The sequence below is a fragment of the Trichoplusia ni genome, chromosome 18 (genome assembly GCF_003590095.1).
Source record: "Trichoplusia ni isolate ovarian cell line Hi5 chromosome 18, tn1, whole genome shotgun sequence".
In the NCBI taxonomy this organism is placed as follows: domain Eukaryota; kingdom Metazoa; phylum Arthropoda; class Insecta; order Lepidoptera; family Noctuidae; genus Trichoplusia; species Trichoplusia ni.
Window position 1 is genome coordinate 5,239,821 of NC_039495.1, and position 17,257 is coordinate 5,257,077.

Consider the following 17,257-nt stretch of genomic DNA (forward strand, 5'->3'; position numbering starts at 1 on the left):
TTAAAGTCGAGCACTTTACGATTTACTAAACTTTTACATTCCATTATCGGCCAACGTGTCATTGCCCCGACCGGTTGGCCTGGTTGCCACTTGCCACAGAGTAAATAACGTCAGCCGGCTGTGATAATCTATTCACGACTTGTGCTTTTCAGCTTTTCATTCTATTCCTATACGTAAATAAGTCGTGATCCGGCTTTTTATTTTCAATCAGCTTTATTAAACCTGCGCCTAGGTAAGTACCTAGATGTTCAAATTCTAGTTACTATTTGTGTAGGTAAACATAGTCAATAAGTTACTACAAAACAATTACATAAAAATAATTTATAGATGAATGCGGTATGCATGCCGGTAGTTTCCTAGACAGGTACTTTGCACCGAGTTTGTTAGTATTGTACATCTATTTATTACGTAATTTGTCCTAATTCAGTTTATTATTTTGAATCCTCTCATTGTTTCCTTTAATCTCTTGTGTTTATACACTCCTAGTATGTCGGTAGATGTGATCTAACAATCATTGTTACAAAGTCTAATTACTAAATTATTTTGTAGGGAACTTATTGCAGTAATAAAAGAAAAAGCATTTATATTTTTGTAATCCAATTAACAATTATATACACACATTTCAACACAAACCTAATTATACAATGCAGACTAGTACAATAAATACTTTTAAAATAGTTTTTTACCTTGAAATACGTTATTATTCCTATTAGAATTTAATGTTGCCTGCTTTTTTAATTGTTTATGATTGTCCATAATTTTATTAATTAGATAGAATAAACTAGTATTATAAATGGATATTAATGTAACAAACAAGCAAAGCAGCAAAACTTCTAAAATAATGAAATAATCAAACTTACAATACATTCGTTCTTTTGTTATTAGTTATTAAATATACAATGGCCTTCTTAAGTTTTTATTTATCATACATGGTTTTGCAGAAAAATATACAGCCATAAATTATTTTTATTATGTTGTGCAGGCCAAGTAGTCTAGCTCAATACATATTTAAGATCTTATATTTATGTATTTAATATATTATTGGAATTCCATCTTTTATGTATTAATCACACATTTTATCAGAAGTAGGCAGACTTCTTTAACCATGAGTTGACAAAAAAAACACAGTAATCCATAATTAAACAAATAATAAATCAGTCTCACAAAAATTATAATAATATATTAAATTGGCTTTATTGATCACTTCTTGGAATGATGGAATACTCTCTGTAGGATTTACATTTATTTTTTAATTATACATATATCACATGTGTTAAATTGAATATCAATACAAAATAAACAATATACATAATTTACGAAGTGTCCAAAAAATCCTAAAAAGTTCCTGCTAAAGCCGGGAAACGGGCCCAGAAGGCTGGCTATATTGGCATGTTGTTGCATGGCCATGCTAATTCTAAAAATGATCTCATAATTCGCTAGAGTGAACATGCAAATATTATGTTTTATCAAGTCCAAAAAACAAAAGTTTAATAAAAACATTATCAGCAATCTTTATACTTTCCGTATCTAATTACTGTAATAATTGGTTAAAGTTTAAATAATTATTAACTTAAGAATTAAACATTAAATACAATATGCTAAAAATATAATACATTTTAGTCAAATGTTAACAGAATTGTAGTTACCTGAGTATTGTGTTTTTTGTTTCATGATAACATGTTTATTAAAAAATGTGATGACAACAAAAAAAAAAACAAATAATTCTTATCCACCTAGGATAAGAATTATTTCACAAGATAATAAACAAATTCTGATTATCACTAACAGACTCTCTGTGGTGTTACAATCCCCAATAAATAGTATACAATAAGACTACCTTTTTTTTCGCCGTCGACGGAAACGTCTAGGACGACATCATCATCATACAAAAAGAAAAAAATACAATGTTTATTTTTAGTTCATGAATTTAGAAATTGAATACTATTTTAAAACAAATTACAAAAACACTTTAGAAACAAACATACATTTAAAAAAAAGTGGTCTTACCATTTATTTTTAAATTCTGTTTAATAGCAAACAACAATCTGTTATACATTCAGATAAGGGAGGTTAAATGAATGTGAACCGAAAAGTAAGAATGACAAAATGGCCCATGTAATTTTCCTTTTTTATGCAAATACAAGATCCAGTCATAATAAACATTGATTAATACAATATTATTGTGGTAATGAGTAACTTGAGTATGTTGTTAATAAGTTCAGGGAATGTATGACAATGGTGTTGATGCCCAGTACAGAGGCAACTGAATCCCACACTGATGTAAATACCTGTTTCATGTTTAAAGTACTGGTAGATACAGAAGTGTTGACTCAGTTAATGTATCCAATAAACCTACATAATTACTTATTGAATCGAACTGAATAATATAATTAACTGAGATTTCAAGAGGTTACAAGCAGATCATGAAATTGTAGTCACCTTTAACTATTCAACTGACTTAAATCAAGATATTGCTGTGCCCGACAGGGTCCATAATGGTTCTGTATTATTAGATTTTAAGACCTTGATGTACATTATGGAACGCAATAAATGATTGAATATTGAAACACTTCTCTCCACACCTGTACATTACTTCTCAGCTACTCATTTATATAACCTCGCACGCACATTTACGGCCAGTCACTCGCTGCACACCGCTTGTGACTGTTGCCTATAAAAAAAACTGAGCTGTCATTGTTTTTTAAGATGGCGCGAATTTCGAGAATATTAAGATGTGCAATTGTTTTGTTAATAGCAGACAACACTATGGTCAATTTTAGGGTGTTTGCGAGAGCCATGTCGACCATTGCGAAGAATTTTGAAGTCCACCAAGTTGTGCCAGATGTAATACCCAAAGCGCCCACTGCATTGGTTCACGTGAGTACCAACATACTTCTATATTGAATTTTTTTAATAGTTTTACCGGTTTTCAACCTGTTTTATTATCATTCAATGAGTGGAGTACCCTGTATGCGTTTAATCTTCATATGCATGAAGCTATCGACTCTTAAGTAAACTGCCAAAAAGTATTTTTGTGATTTTTTATAAAATGTTTTTGTTCAGACATTTTTGATGAGATATTATTTCCTTTCACGCCTTATTATTTATCTCGATATATTCAAGCAACTAACACCAAGCAAATAACGTCTGTCGTGCAAAGTGAAATTGTTTGACACAATACTCGCTAATACCGAGAAAGTAGTTATGTCCCAGTGACCATTGACCGAGTTTTAAGTCATTTATGGATGTTGTTTTTGGACTCCTAGCAAAATATTTATGGCATGCTTATAAATCTTCACCAATATTTCAATAGATTGGGGTGATCTAACACGTTTCTTTGCTTCGCTGTCCCGTTGTCCCGCCAATAGTCACAACTGTTACACAATAGAAATTTTCGCATATGAACACGGGTCAGAGAAGTGGTTAAAATACGCAAGAAAGTTGAACTTATAAAATACGTATAGTTACGAAATATATTTACACATTTTACACATACATATATCATCTACTTAGCTCAGACCCTAAGTTTAGGTCAGCTTGCTTTACCTGGGTCTATGGATCCCTGGGACCCTGGGCTCCTTGACGATGAATTTCCAATTTACAGTGTCAATTTAATCCAATTGCCAGTCATTCATCACTCATTGTAAATAGCAGAATTGGCCCCTGTAGTAAAAAATACCTACCACCTTTGTTCGAAGTTGTGGCCTGTGACTGCAGAGTCCTCGACCTCTTAAAACGGATTCAGTGCAGTTACTGCATGCACTTACTGGTTTGCGGTAAAACGACTAAATAAGATTTGAGACTACATAATTAGCCTTAAGTTTTTAAGTCAGGACTATCTTAGAGTTAGTTTAGGCCTTGGATCTCGAGCTGCCTGGGATCGTGGTAGTTTGCAACGCGTTCCTGTGGTCTCGGGTACAAGGGAAGGGTGAAGCACTCCGGTGGTTATAGCCGGTAAGATCATACCTCTCCACCTTCCCCAGGGCGGAGAAAGTCCTTGCGGATTTCCCCGTTAAAAAAAGTCCGTGGATCTCGTAGCTCTTTCATTCAATAAGAGTGATAGGTTTAAGGCTATTTAGACTATTTAGAAAACATTGTAATTTAAAAAAATATGTAAGTGCATTACATTACAATGTTTCGAAAAGAACACTCCTTTCAATTGTTATCTAAGCCTATTATCAGGAAAAACTTTATTATGTGTATATCGATGTTAGGTAAGTGAGTCCTTTATTTGATTGATTAAAATAACAATAAAAAATATTGCTTTTTAATAACCTCTAGTTTAGCGACCGTAAATTTTCGCACTATACTTCTATCAAAATATGTACGCAGCTATAGGTAGAAGAAAGTGGAGATATAGAAGCTTTTGATCTCTTGTTACGTATCAATGTACGAAGTTTATTGTTTTGGATACATAAGTACTACTGTGCGTTACAACACCTTGCTACTTAATATAGATTTTTTTTTAAACGACTCCCGCACTATCACTTTTGATCCTTGTGTCACGGGGGGTTTTTTAAACATACAATTCACATGCACAAAGACACCCAACTTCAGACAGATAGTCTCAATAATTAATTAATTTAGGTAGGTACTCTTAAAGTTAACATCCTTATTCTCTTCTCTATATAAGTATCATACCTACCTACCCAATAAAAAGGGAAAATATAAATAAAGAAAGAAATGACAGAACTTCCTTCATCAGTCAATTTAAGTTGATATCAAAAGACAGTGTGTGCCAGTAAACAGGTGTTAAGGTGTCGTTAAATCCAGTAATAGCTGATGTAATCTGATCTGACCGGTAGTCGACGCCAGCTTACTACATTAGCGCGGTCATGCAGGAAACAATCGTGTCGGGGCTGATTGAATTAGGTGTAGAGGAAAAAGGAAATGGCAATAGACATCTTTGTAAAGACTTGTTTTTCGGAATTTAGGAATTCTTTAAGATAGGCTTCTATTGAAAATGATCTGGTAGATTAAGAGTTCGGTTTCACTTATCGTTTGGTTGATGCACAACCTTTTTTTGGTAGGTTGCCATACACCGACACAAAAACGTGGATGACAGTGCACGGCAGTTCAGGTTTAGTGAGTAAGAGTCTGATAGTACCCATTTCCTCCCCCGAGGAAGTGCCTTACCAACGAAAAGGTGGGCTTATCTTCATGGACACCCAACCCCTCGGGAGAGGATGTGGGTAGTGTCAGAGTCTTCCTGACTAAACCTAAACGGTAAAAAAGGTTTCATTCATGCGATGTTATCAAATATTTCCTCTGTTTACATTGTGCATTAGCGTCTATCGCATTCTTAATAAATATTTATGTTTTCGCCTTAGCTCGAGGAATAATTAATAAACAAAATATGCTGAACATAGTTTTATAATAACACATTACGTGGACTTCATACATCATATTATTAATAACTTAATATGAAAATAATTTTAAGTTATTTTTCCGTCCGCTAGCGTAAGTAAGTAGTAGTGTGGGACAGTAAAATATATCATTACGTATCTATTTCAAGCTTAACGAGTTTATGAGTGGACAGATAGTGTACAGATTATGTTACATTACGGGTAATAATACACTTACTCGTTAACTCGACTGACAAACAAATATGTTGTTAGGAGGTGTTTGAGGTATGCATTAAGCTCATTGTTCTGTGTACATTATTAAGGCACTTATGAAGTGGTTTTTTTTTACTACTCTTAATGATGTCTGTCATCAAAGCGGAACGAAATAACATAACGAATTATTACCCGTGTTTTGATCATCTTTTTTTTCTGCTGAGATTTGGTCCACTGAAGTTGTTATCATCTGTGATTCTTTTCCGGATTTGCCTCATTCTAAAAGGCATCTGGAGAGCATCCTCGGAGGGACTTCATTTGAGGTCCCATTTAAAAATTTGATAGCCTGCTACACAAGCTTTGACCGACAAACTGACCATGTTTAAATAAGGAATCAAAAATCTGGGGTAACTGGGATTTTCACGCGCTTTCTCCTGGATTCTAAATTCAAGACACCCATCATGGCCATCATTTTATGTTCAGTGGATTTTGTACTTGTTCATTGAATGTAGGTATGTGTGTGATACGCCCCTCGACATAATGCTTAAATTTCTTAGTGGCGATGTTTTTTTTAAATTAATTTAAAAACACGAACTAAGCACGTTATCAAGTTCAATTAGGGCCATAAACTCTAAAAATAAGACATACTCGGAATATATCTTTCTTCATTTATGTAAATAAGGCATTAAGATCATTCACTTAACAAATATGATAAAAAGAAAAAGAAACGCCACATCGTTATGTAAATTATTTAATAACAAGATTTGATCTCAATTTCAACAATATTACATAATCTTATAGAATATGGAAAGAGGTAATATGTGTCGCCTTGTAAGGGTTAATCTATGAGTTTTCCGATCCGATATTACGAATTCTTATAGGGACCCACCGCACACTGTTGAAGCTGGCGAACGCCACACGCTATAAGTTATCGCTGCTGGCTTTTCTTTATAAAATGCGTAAAAAGTGCAGGAAATATGTTAGCGGCGGCTTTTTGCAGCGACCCTAATAGTCCCCTTTTCAGACATACTACAGATAGTCCCTTGTCTAGGAACTGGTTTAATAAGTTATAAAATTTCAGGTGAAATACAACAGCGGCGTTGAAGTGAACGAAGGCAATGTGCTGACCCCGACCCAAGTGAAGGACCAGCCGACCATCACGTGGGATGCCTCCCCGGACACACTCTACACCGTCGTTATGACTGGTTTGTGCACTTTTTAATACTTATCTTGTTTTATTTGGTGTTTCAAGTACACAGAATAACGGAAGTAACAATATATTATAGCAATGATTCCAAAATGTTGTCACCCTGTCATTAAAATTAATTGACTGCACGGATAGCCGAGTGTTATCGACGTGTGGTGGGTTCGATCCCCGCGTGGGACAAGCTGCACTCGTAAAAGAATAAAAATGAACTCACTTTGTCACTAATGTCACTTAATCTAATACTGAATCGTGAAACAGTGTACACACTACAGAGCAAGTCTCCCTTAAACCTGATGCTGTCTGTTATTTTAAGGTTGTTACTAAAAGCACAGTAAATTTTGTGTTAAAAGGCTTAAAAGGGGCGACAGATATTCATTTAAAAAAGTCACAGTTATGTCGCCGTATTCGGGGGATTATTGTACTAAATTTCCTATTAAGGAAAGATGATAATTTAACTTTTGACGCTGATATACAAATTAAAACAAGATCTGTGACACACAGTGACTAATTATATTATTTAATACGCTCTATGCTTATTTATGATCGACACCGGAACACTTTACCTCACCTATTATATTTTTAAATAATCAAAAAATATTAATCATAACACGTCGGTATCAGTAATACCGTAGAATATTTATTAAAAATATTATCATAATCAAACCTATTTTCCCTCTTTTTAGGTAAAAACGAATTTTCATGTTATTTGTTATGCGAAAACCGTGAAATCGAGCCTCGAATGTGGCAGATGTTTTAAAATTATGAATAATTTAGATTGTAGACAGAATTTAGTTTTATAATAATATTATATTCTCACAACGCCATCAAATCTCAAACGAAGCTTGTATTATGAGTACCAGTCAACTAATAAACGTACATAAATATTTCGATATCTACATAATATAGATAAATCACACCCAATTAAATACAACAAATTAAAGTAAGTTAAGTAAAAGAAAAACAATCAAATATAATTAATTAAATTAAAACTGCGATTCATAACTAACAGAGCTGAGAATCGAGAATAATTACACAGTATTCTTTATAAACACGCTTACTTTAATGGTTGAGGTTATCACGTCAAACCCATTGTGCGTGTGCGTGACGTGTACGGGATCAATCCCAGAGTAGGGCAAGCGTTTGTGTGATCCACGAATGCTTGCTCTAGGTGTCTCTGTGCATGTCACTTGAGTGAGCCGTTTTTTAAATAAAAAAAATCAAATTGTACAATTTTTTTCAAACATATTATAATCTCCAGACCCTGACGCGCCGTCCCGCGCGGAGCCGACATTCCGCGAGTGGCACCACTGGCTGGTGGGCAACGTGCCCGGCACCAACGTGGCGGCCGGCGACACGCTCAGCCAGTACGTGGGCTCCGGCCCGCCGCAGGGCACCGGCCTGCATCGATACGTCTTCCTCGTCTACAAGCAGGGCCGCAAGCTGGACTTTGACGAGCCCAGGCTGACCAACAGGTAACTGCTCCACCTCTATACATATTATAATATTCATTACTCAATACTTGATTTCGCTCCACAATGAATAAAGTTTCATGCCCGACAGGGTGCACAATTGTGCACCCTGTCGGGCATGAAAATATTACTACGTTACTTGTCTTCTTAAAACACCAACTAAATGAATATAATTGCATCATTCGTTTGTCCGCGGTTGATCAATGTGCGATTGCGCCGAACGTCATTTATTGCCTCAGTAAAATATTCTTATTCTGTATTATGCATAAAAGCTACAACTAAGAGAAATCTACCTTCCGATTCTGAAAGAATTACTTAATTCGTTTTTTCATTCAAAATGCACGAGATTTATTCAGAGGCTGTCTTCAAAATTATGTAATTGTACATCTATTTTATTCATAAGAAATGATTTATTTTTTACAAACTATTATGACATAGAAAACGGAAAAAATATAGAAATAAGCTCATTCACTATCAGATATTTCACTTTTTGATTCAATTAATTAAAAATTTCTCAATCAGATCTGGCGACAACCGAGGACAGTTCTCCATCAGCAAGTTCGCGCGGAAGTACGCTCTGGGCAACCCCATCGCGGGTAACTTCTACCAGGCTGAGTACGATGACTACGTTCCCATCTTGTACCAACAGCTTGGCGCTTGAAACAACACCTAACAAGTCGGTGACACAGAGCAGGTAGTAATTGGAGTATGCATGTCAACAACTATAAAATAAGCGAAATGAAACAAGCTGTCAATTATTTGCTTCAATTAGAGACGGGAATAATATAATACTATAGCGTCCTAAATAGCGTTAAGTGTTGCACATCTTTAGGTTAAACCACTCCATTTGCTTACTAATCTGTGTCCCACACAATGTCGGTTTAGAAAGTAGTTTTAAGATAAAAACGATTTGTATAAAGACAGCCTTCAAGATTTGGATTGTATAAGCATTTATTGTATTTGTGAGTTTTTGTGAAAGCAGGCATTTTTATTACTAGCTTACAATGCTTAGCAAAATATGATGTGAATTCTTTTTATCACCATGTATGCATTTATCTTATCGAGATAAAGTCATCAAAATTATCTTGCAATATATATTATGTAAACATCGTATTGTTATGTTTTTATAAGATTGTAAATAAAATCTTGCTGGTTAAACCAAGGCACTGAATAAAACCTAACAAAATGTGTACAGATGATTCAAAATTGTCTTATATGGGTAAATATATATTGGTACGCAATCTATTTTATTTTGTTTAAATTTAGAAATACTTTACTCATCATTGATTCCGCAACACAACGGCAAATAGTCATTTTTCATATTTTGGTAAGAATTTGTTGCAAATTGAACCTTATGACAATAAAATCGCGTCAAATTGCTCACTCAGACTAGCTTAATGATGAAGTTGACACCGATTTATTTTAAGCAAGCCCTTAAAATACTCAGCTAAGAAATTTGCACACAAATTGATTACCATTAATTCCAATGCCTAGAGAAACTGTAACTAAGTAACCACATAAATAATAAAACAAATAAACAACAAGCATATATTTACAATTAACAATAATATTAACAAACATTAACATTAAACGCCCAAACTCTTGTACAACAGCGGCACATAGTCGTCGAACTGAGCGCGGTAGAAGTTGCCGGCTACCGGCGCTCCTAAGTTGTATTTCTCGGCGAATTTCTTCGTTGAGAAGGCGGCACGGCCGTCGATGGATCTATAGATAGTTTGTTGTAGTATTAATTTATTTTGGTGTTTGTGGTTGTAGTGAGGAAATATCGACTAGAGCTAGATTAAGATACATATAGCTTGTTGCAGAATAAACATTTTCGAATCGGGAAGATGCGAAAATGTCGGATGATCGGAATTTAGTGCGGTTCGGTCTTCTGATTCATTCACATCGCTACTTACAGAAAGGTTGTTACAGTTGTGGATGCTAGACAGCACTCTACACAGACTAGAATGCTGTCTCTGTTTTATAGCTACCCCAGTCTCATTAGTACGCACTTCATGTTTCCATAAGTAAGCCTACCTTTTCCATGAACACTAATAATGACTGTATTATAAACAAAATAAAAATATTTCCTCACTTGTTAGTCAGCCTCTTCTCATCAAAATTGATCTTGCCGGGCTGTTTATACAGGATGTACACGTATCTGTGGATGCCAGTGCCCTCTGGCGGGCCGGAGCCGATGTATCCGGAGAGGACCTCGCCCCTGGTGACGTCAGCGCCGGGGATGTTGCCCACCAGCCAGTGGTGCCACTCGCGGTACACTGGCTCTGAGCCGTCGTAGTTGTCTGGGTCTGAGGTTTTGAGAGATGTTAGACTTAGTTACACTTTAGGCAGTCAGTTGAGTAGATTTGCCGGAAGAAATAACATTGTTTTAAAAACAAAAACTACTAACTTCGAATAGAAAACTGATGAGCTCAACTTGAAATTATTCATGGAACTAAATGACAGCTATTTCACATTAAGTTAAATAGAATTAATTAAATCGGTTTATCCACTCAGGCGTTTACCCCAGGTAATAAACATAATATAAAAATAGCAGCTGAATTGAGAACCTTTTTAAAGTCTATTGCAAACTAAGAAATTCCCTAATTTCATCCTGAATTGAGGTTGGTAAAAAATAATCACTTCTTTATTTACCTATGTGTTTATGTCCGGCTTTGGAGCCAAAACAAGTTTCAACCAAAAGTAGCTTAAGAAAATCACATGAAGTGTGTTAAAAATTCCTACATTGTTTGGGAAAGTCATAAATGTAATTTAGAAACCAGCAAGAAGATCTTAATTGTCATCGATAACCAATAGATGTCGCTGTACTTCTTACTATAGCAATGTAAATATATTCTTTAGTATGAGGCAAAGTAATGTATCTACTGACCGGTGAACACCAGAGTGTAGTAAGCGTTGGGGTCAGCCTCGAAGGTGACGGTGGGCTGTTCCTTCACTTGAGTGGGGGTCAGCTCATTACCCTGGCTGGCAATGGCGCCGCTGGGGTAGGTCAGCTGAAAACATTGCAACAAAAGTTTAGTGAACAGAATCGTTACTAAGTGCAGTTTTAGACGCCAGCTTGGATACTCATTTTAAGATTCCGTACCCAATGAGTAAAATGGAATCCTCTTGAAAAGTCCTTCTACCTGGCTGTCTGTCCGTTCGTCTATTACCTAGACTGACCTAGACGAACATTGAATATTTACTCTGTTTTTCATCTTAAGTTGGACAGCATCAATTTAGATATTTTGTTATCGCTATTGTTATAGATAGAGATACTAATTTATTTACTTTTTTGGTGACATGAGTACCTAGTTAGATACGAAAAAGTGATAACTCTTAAAATAATTCATATGCACCTGGGACTCAAACTTAATACCTTGTGATTCTGTTATCACTATTCCAATGTCGAATCGGTCAGAATGCAGTTAAGTCCTTAAAATTGTCCTAAACCCCGGAATCTTGTAGATACTTGTTCGCAATCTTATCAAATGTGCAAGTTTCTTATCAATGCTCCACTACGCGGTGTCACAAGTGGGTTTTTGCACACATTCGAAAAACAAAAACAAAATAGAGTAAGTAATATTGTTCTTTACATTTTTTTAAAACGTTGCAGCAGGCCCCTTTGTATCGATCATGGAAATTAGACGTAACATTTACATGTACCTATTTAATCAAAATTACTTATTAAAACAAGTACAATGTAGGTACTATAAAGATTTAGAACCTACGAAGGTAAATACGAGTTTCTTAATCATAACCATACCTAATTGTTACTTATTTTGTTTGCGTAAGTAAATTACTGTAATTGTTGACATAACCTGTTATGTCATTAGTTTGAACAAAATTATGATCTACAGCAATAAAATAAATCTAAAGAACCTTTGTTTGAACGTTCTTATCTTTCGCACTATCACTGGGGTCACTTATTTTTGCATTTCATCTCACAATTAGAGAAAGGCAATGCCATTCATCGGCTATTGTAAATAGCAGAATCGGGCCCTGGCAATGCAATGCTTAGAGATGGAGTTACATAATTAAATGGTCTGTTTATAACTGACTGACAAAACTATCAAGTGATCGACGAGACAGATACATTAAGATATGCTAATTGATTGCTAGACTAGTCTAACAATTTAGCATAGTTTAGCAAATATTCATGGAGGTGTGCTAATGAAAAAATACTTCGTCAGTGACGTTCTAATAACTTGATACCCGAAGACAAGTTAAAGAAATAGGATGACTATGTGTCTGTCTTGGCAGCGAGATAGGTAGCGCGATAGGCCTATAACTAAGCATCTAAGTTTTCCTTCGGATTGGATTTGAGTAATGATTATCTATTTGTTTAACAAAATATAAAATGGTGATCAGATCGTCCATTGGATAAAGCGATAAGACAGGTGTGAGGTGGGTACAGAAGGGAAATACAGGTACACAGGTACTACAGGTTCTCAGGACACAAGGATTAGAATGGGAGAACATAATGTTATGTAGAATATTAGGATTGTACGAATGTAGTACAAAATTCCCGAGGGAATCGTTTTCGTACAGTCAAAAGTCAATTTAAACATTAATTTACATACTCGGAACTATAATAAATAAATAAATGCGGACAACATCACATACATTGTTCTGAACCCAAAGTAAGTTGCTAAAGCACTTGTGTTATGGAATTCAGATAAAACGAAGGTATCACAAACAGTAACTATAAAGTAATAGATATGCCTACTTATATTACAAAGTTAACACAATTATATTGGCACGGCAGGAATGCATACCGTAGTACTACGGCTTATCGTCAAAAGCCGCAAACATTTTAAAAACAATTACAATCGATCATGTTTTTCAACGGCCTTCTGGCTTATCAATGAATTGTTTCTGCAATTTGCACTTATGAAACTACATTTATTGATATATTGGTTCCAGTAGAGTAAATTGTTGGATACTTATAAAATGTTAAAATGATATTAAATGTTGCTGGGCTCAAGCCTCAATGTAGAACCTACACCATACCTAAGTACCATAACCATGCTCAGATTATAAATTATAGACAACATCACATACATTGTTCTGAGCCCAAAGTAAGTTGCTGAAGCACTTGTGTTATGGAATTCAGATACAACGAAGGTACCACAAATACCCAGACCCGAGACAATGTAGGAATGTGAGTTTTTACATTGATACGATGGGGATAGAACCGTGGACCTCAGAGCTAGCGACACCTTGAAATCGGTGCGCACGCTACTCGATCACGGAGGTTGTCGAACTTAACTTTTTTAAATGAAAACTATTTAGGATTCCTTGGTTGGCCACACTATACATATACTCTGGCCAACAATGAGACAAGTTTAAAAACTTTACCTTTATCTCACGTAGACGCTAAGGTTCAATCGCCAAAGAATAATAATTATTATCTAAAACGATTAAGATTATATTTAGTTTAATTAAATTGATTATTTAATCCATGATCAATAATTGTTGATTTAAAATTAAATATCTTGGTTCTATCTTCTAATATATAAAATTCCCGTGTCAGTTCGTTACTGTACTCCTCCGAAACGGCTTAACCGATTTTTACCAAATTTTATATGCGTATTCAGTAGGTCTGAGAATCGACCAACATCTATTTTTCATACCCCTAAGTGACAAGGGTTGCCAACACTAAAATTATTTTTTTTATTGTTTTATTTATCCGCTTGTTTTTAACTCATACTTTAGCCCGCGGCTCCGGCTGTGTTGATTTCGTTTTTTAATCTACACTTGTATCTCATGCTATTTTCGCACGTATTTAAGTAATCAATGGAATAGTATACATGTCCGGGAAAGCATAATAGCCCGAAAAAGTTCCTCTTACATCTGTATTGAATTCTTACATTTAAGTGGACAAGAGACGATTTTTCTCGACCCATGACTACGATCATTTAGTAACTAGCTGTTACGCCACTTCGTCCACGTAGTTATGAAGATGTAACTAATTTGCATTCATAGTTTTAGAATGCACGCATCTTCTCTCCATTTTTGTAACATAATGATAGTATCATATATTTTTATATTCTATAGCCTTCCACAATAAATGAACAACCTATTAATGAAAGATGTTTATAATTGGATCAGTAGTTCCCGAGTTTAGTGCGTTCAAGCAAAACAAACTCTTCCACTTTACAAAGTCCAGTATAGATTTAAGGCTTATCTTACCTGGATGTTGCTTTTCGGCGGTGTCGGGATGACATCCGGCACGATCTTGCTGGCTTCGAATGCTTGTGCTACCAGGGACATGGTGACTGTGGAAGTGTACAAATAATTGTTATATAAATATACCCGTTATATGTATAAATATACCCCTTTTTTATTAAAAGGTTACCTACATTTTGTTAGCGCAACTCACCTTCAAATACAAATCATCGAATTATGAACTGGATAAGTAGATTTTAGTATTATTTTTAAATATGAAAATGAGTCTTATTTTCAGGAGCATGAGCACTCAAAGTAATTTTCCACAACTGCACTAATATTGTTTAAGACCTAGTGTAAGAACATCAGATACTAAACCGACCTGATCTAGTAATTCATAGAAAACATTTATCCGTTGAATTCCTAAACGTAGAGACTTATATCTAATTAAAAAAATACTTAATTTTATTTTTAATACATTGCTAATTTTTCTCAAAATTATCATTTTACAACCTGCCAAGATGGTGACCCCAAAACTTCTTGAAATGTAGGCGCGTGCTGTTTGTAGGGTCAGATTAAAATTACAATTTATTCTAGGGTTAGGTTGTGTGACCCCCGTATGGTATACGACGTCCGTGATTGGAGTCAAAGGCCTAAAGCTATCCGAACAAAATTTACATCAGCGTTCTTGATAAGAATAACTTTGAAATTGAAAATCTCTGCTAGGTACTTCTGTGATAAAGGTACCTACTAATTCTGTAATTTTTAATAGGTAGATCTTCGATTATGCACTTCGGATATAGTTAGGTTTGGTAACCGAACTTGAGAAATTCAGATGAAAAATTGAAAACTCTTTATGATATAAAACATATTTTAAATATTACTTTAAAGAAACTATTTAAAGATACTCCAGCTATTTTTTTTATATTTCAAATATATCTTAAAATATCATAATTTCTAGTTCTTTCCTCAAATTCCAGGGATCGTAAATTCACATACGTAAAAATATTAGTATTAAAAAAAAAGTTATGTTAAATTTAAAAAACACCTACCTTTTTCTACGACGGCTTCTTAAACACTGAACAGAAAAACCTCATAAAAATCGCATATCGATGGCAATTGCTATTGCTTACAATCAAACACTCGTAAATATTCTGTCTCACTCATTTCTGAACAACAGAAAGAGATGGAAGTCCTGCAAAAAATTGGATATTTCAAAGGTCAATGAATATGGTAAAGATAACCCTGACATTGGATTTTGTGTGATAAGCGAATATTTCTGGCTACAGACAACCACACAAGTTTTGCGAGTCATGCATTAGTGACATCTCTAACTCAATGGAATAAGGTCGATTTCCGCATGGCAGTTGTGTAGAGCAACTGGTGGTTTCCTGTACCTCATGTCATAACAATTATATCATTGTGTTTAAATAACAAATGTTTTATTATGTCTGTTTTAGTGTTAAATGTTATGTAATTTTTGATAACGTTTCATTTACCTTTAATTATGATTAAAAAGAAGAGACGGTCTTATTATACTTAGAAAAGACTTTAAAAATTCTGCTGCTGATGCTAATAATTAGTTAAATATATCGGTTCTACTAAGCATAAAATGACCCAGACAACATTCGCAGATCACTCTTGTCCTACGCAGTACTAGTTCGTCAACACTTGCACGACGCACGGTTTGGCTTCTTTGAACCTAGTACCACATAAGAGTTCTCATGTTTATGTCAAAGTCTTGTCAACTTGCACAGTGGGGACATAAATTTCCTATGACGATTCACGGTCCATATAGGTGCTGGTCTCTAATTTTTGTTTTGCAAAAAAACACCGAGACTCAGAACCTATTACATGATTTTCCTACACGGGAATCGAACTCCTGACACGTCCCCACTGCGTCAAAACTAAACCAGAGTGCTAGACGTTTACAACAATAGTAAGAAGGCATTTTCACAATGCACTGTTCATAGTCGCAAACAGACTGATCATGCAGTGTCACAGCAAGAGAAGTTTTACATCTATCTACCCTCTGTTTTACATTTCGCTAAATGTGTGACTTATTGACTTATTTGACAACCTCCGTGGTCGAGTGGCGCACGCACCGGTTTCAAGGTGTCGCTATCTCTGAGGTCCCGGGTTCGATCCCCGGTCGGGTCAATGTAAAAATGCACATTTCTACATTTTCTCGGGTCTGGGTGTTTGTGGTTCCTTCGTTGTATCTGAATTCCATAACACAAGTGCTTTAGCAACTTACTTTGGTTTCAGAACAATGAATGTGATGTTGTCCGCATTTATTTATTTTTTCTTTCGTTCATCTAGAATAGCTAAAGGTAGGATATTTTTATTGCTAGACTTTGTGTATCCTAGTTTAGGTTATCTAGCTATATTTTATTATAATTCGGATAAGTATGATCTCCCTTGCTTAATCGTAAATAATGGAGGTTTGTCAGCACTCGAAACAGCGTCTGTTTTCCGGAATTGCAATAACGTAAAAGAGGCAGCTCCTCGGACAAAGACAACATCGGGTGCAATAAATAGGAAATCAAACAAAATAATATTGATAAACAAACATTTTATTATTTTTCAAAACAAAATCTAAATGAAACAAGTAGTAACAACAAATAAATGAAACATCGTTAATTAATACATCTTATTAATAATTCAAACAGGCCTAGTGCTAATAAATCTATGCGAATAATTATGCCAAACTAGATATGACTTTTATTTATTTATATAATAATACTTAAATTAATTAGTTACAATTTTACAAGTACGTAATATATTATTATTGTAATAACTAAGAATTTGATTGTATTAGACACACTTGATTATTTTAATTAACTCTA

The 17,257-nt window shown here is 34.8% G+C and overlaps 2 protein-coding genes across 4 annotated transcripts; one reads left to right on the plus strand and one right to left on the minus strand.

Annotated features, from left to right (window-relative positions):
• Positions 1-128: 128 nt before the first annotated feature.
• On the plus strand, positions 129-9,479 carry LOC113503210 (phosphatidylethanolamine-binding protein homolog F40A3.3-like). 3 transcript variants are annotated; one of them, XM_026885090.1, is made up of 5 exons: positions 129-232; positions 2,781-2,877; positions 6,640-6,763; positions 8,024-8,237; positions 8,757-9,479. In XM_026885090.1, the coding sequence occupies exons 2-5, from the start codon at positions 2,797-2,799 to the stop codon at positions 8,893-8,895; spliced, it is 558 nt and encodes a 185-aa protein (XP_026740891.1). In that variant the 5' UTR covers positions 129-232; positions 2,781-2,796; the 3' UTR covers positions 8,896-9,479. The 3 variants fall into 3 exon arrangements, with proteins under 3 accessions (XP_026740891.1, XP_026740890.1, XP_026740889.1); XM_026885089.1 differs by having other exon boundaries at positions 134-232; positions 2,756-2,877; XM_026885088.1 differs by lacking the exon at positions 129-232 and having other exon boundaries at positions 2,634-2,877.
• Positions 9,480-9,768: 289 nt separating this feature from the next.
• LOC113503211 (protein D3-like) lies at positions 9,769-15,551 on the minus strand. Its single transcript, XM_026885091.1, has 5 exons — positions 15,461-15,551; positions 14,433-14,518; positions 11,128-11,251; positions 10,333-10,546; positions 9,769-9,959 (listed from the first exon to the last, which is right to left on the minus strand). The coding sequence occupies exons 2-5, from the start codon at positions 14,511-14,513 to the stop codon at positions 9,821-9,823; spliced, it is 558 nt and encodes a 185-aa protein (XP_026740892.1). The 5' UTR covers positions 14,514-14,518; positions 15,461-15,551; the 3' UTR covers positions 9,769-9,820.
• Positions 15,552-17,257: the final 1,706 nt, after the last annotated feature.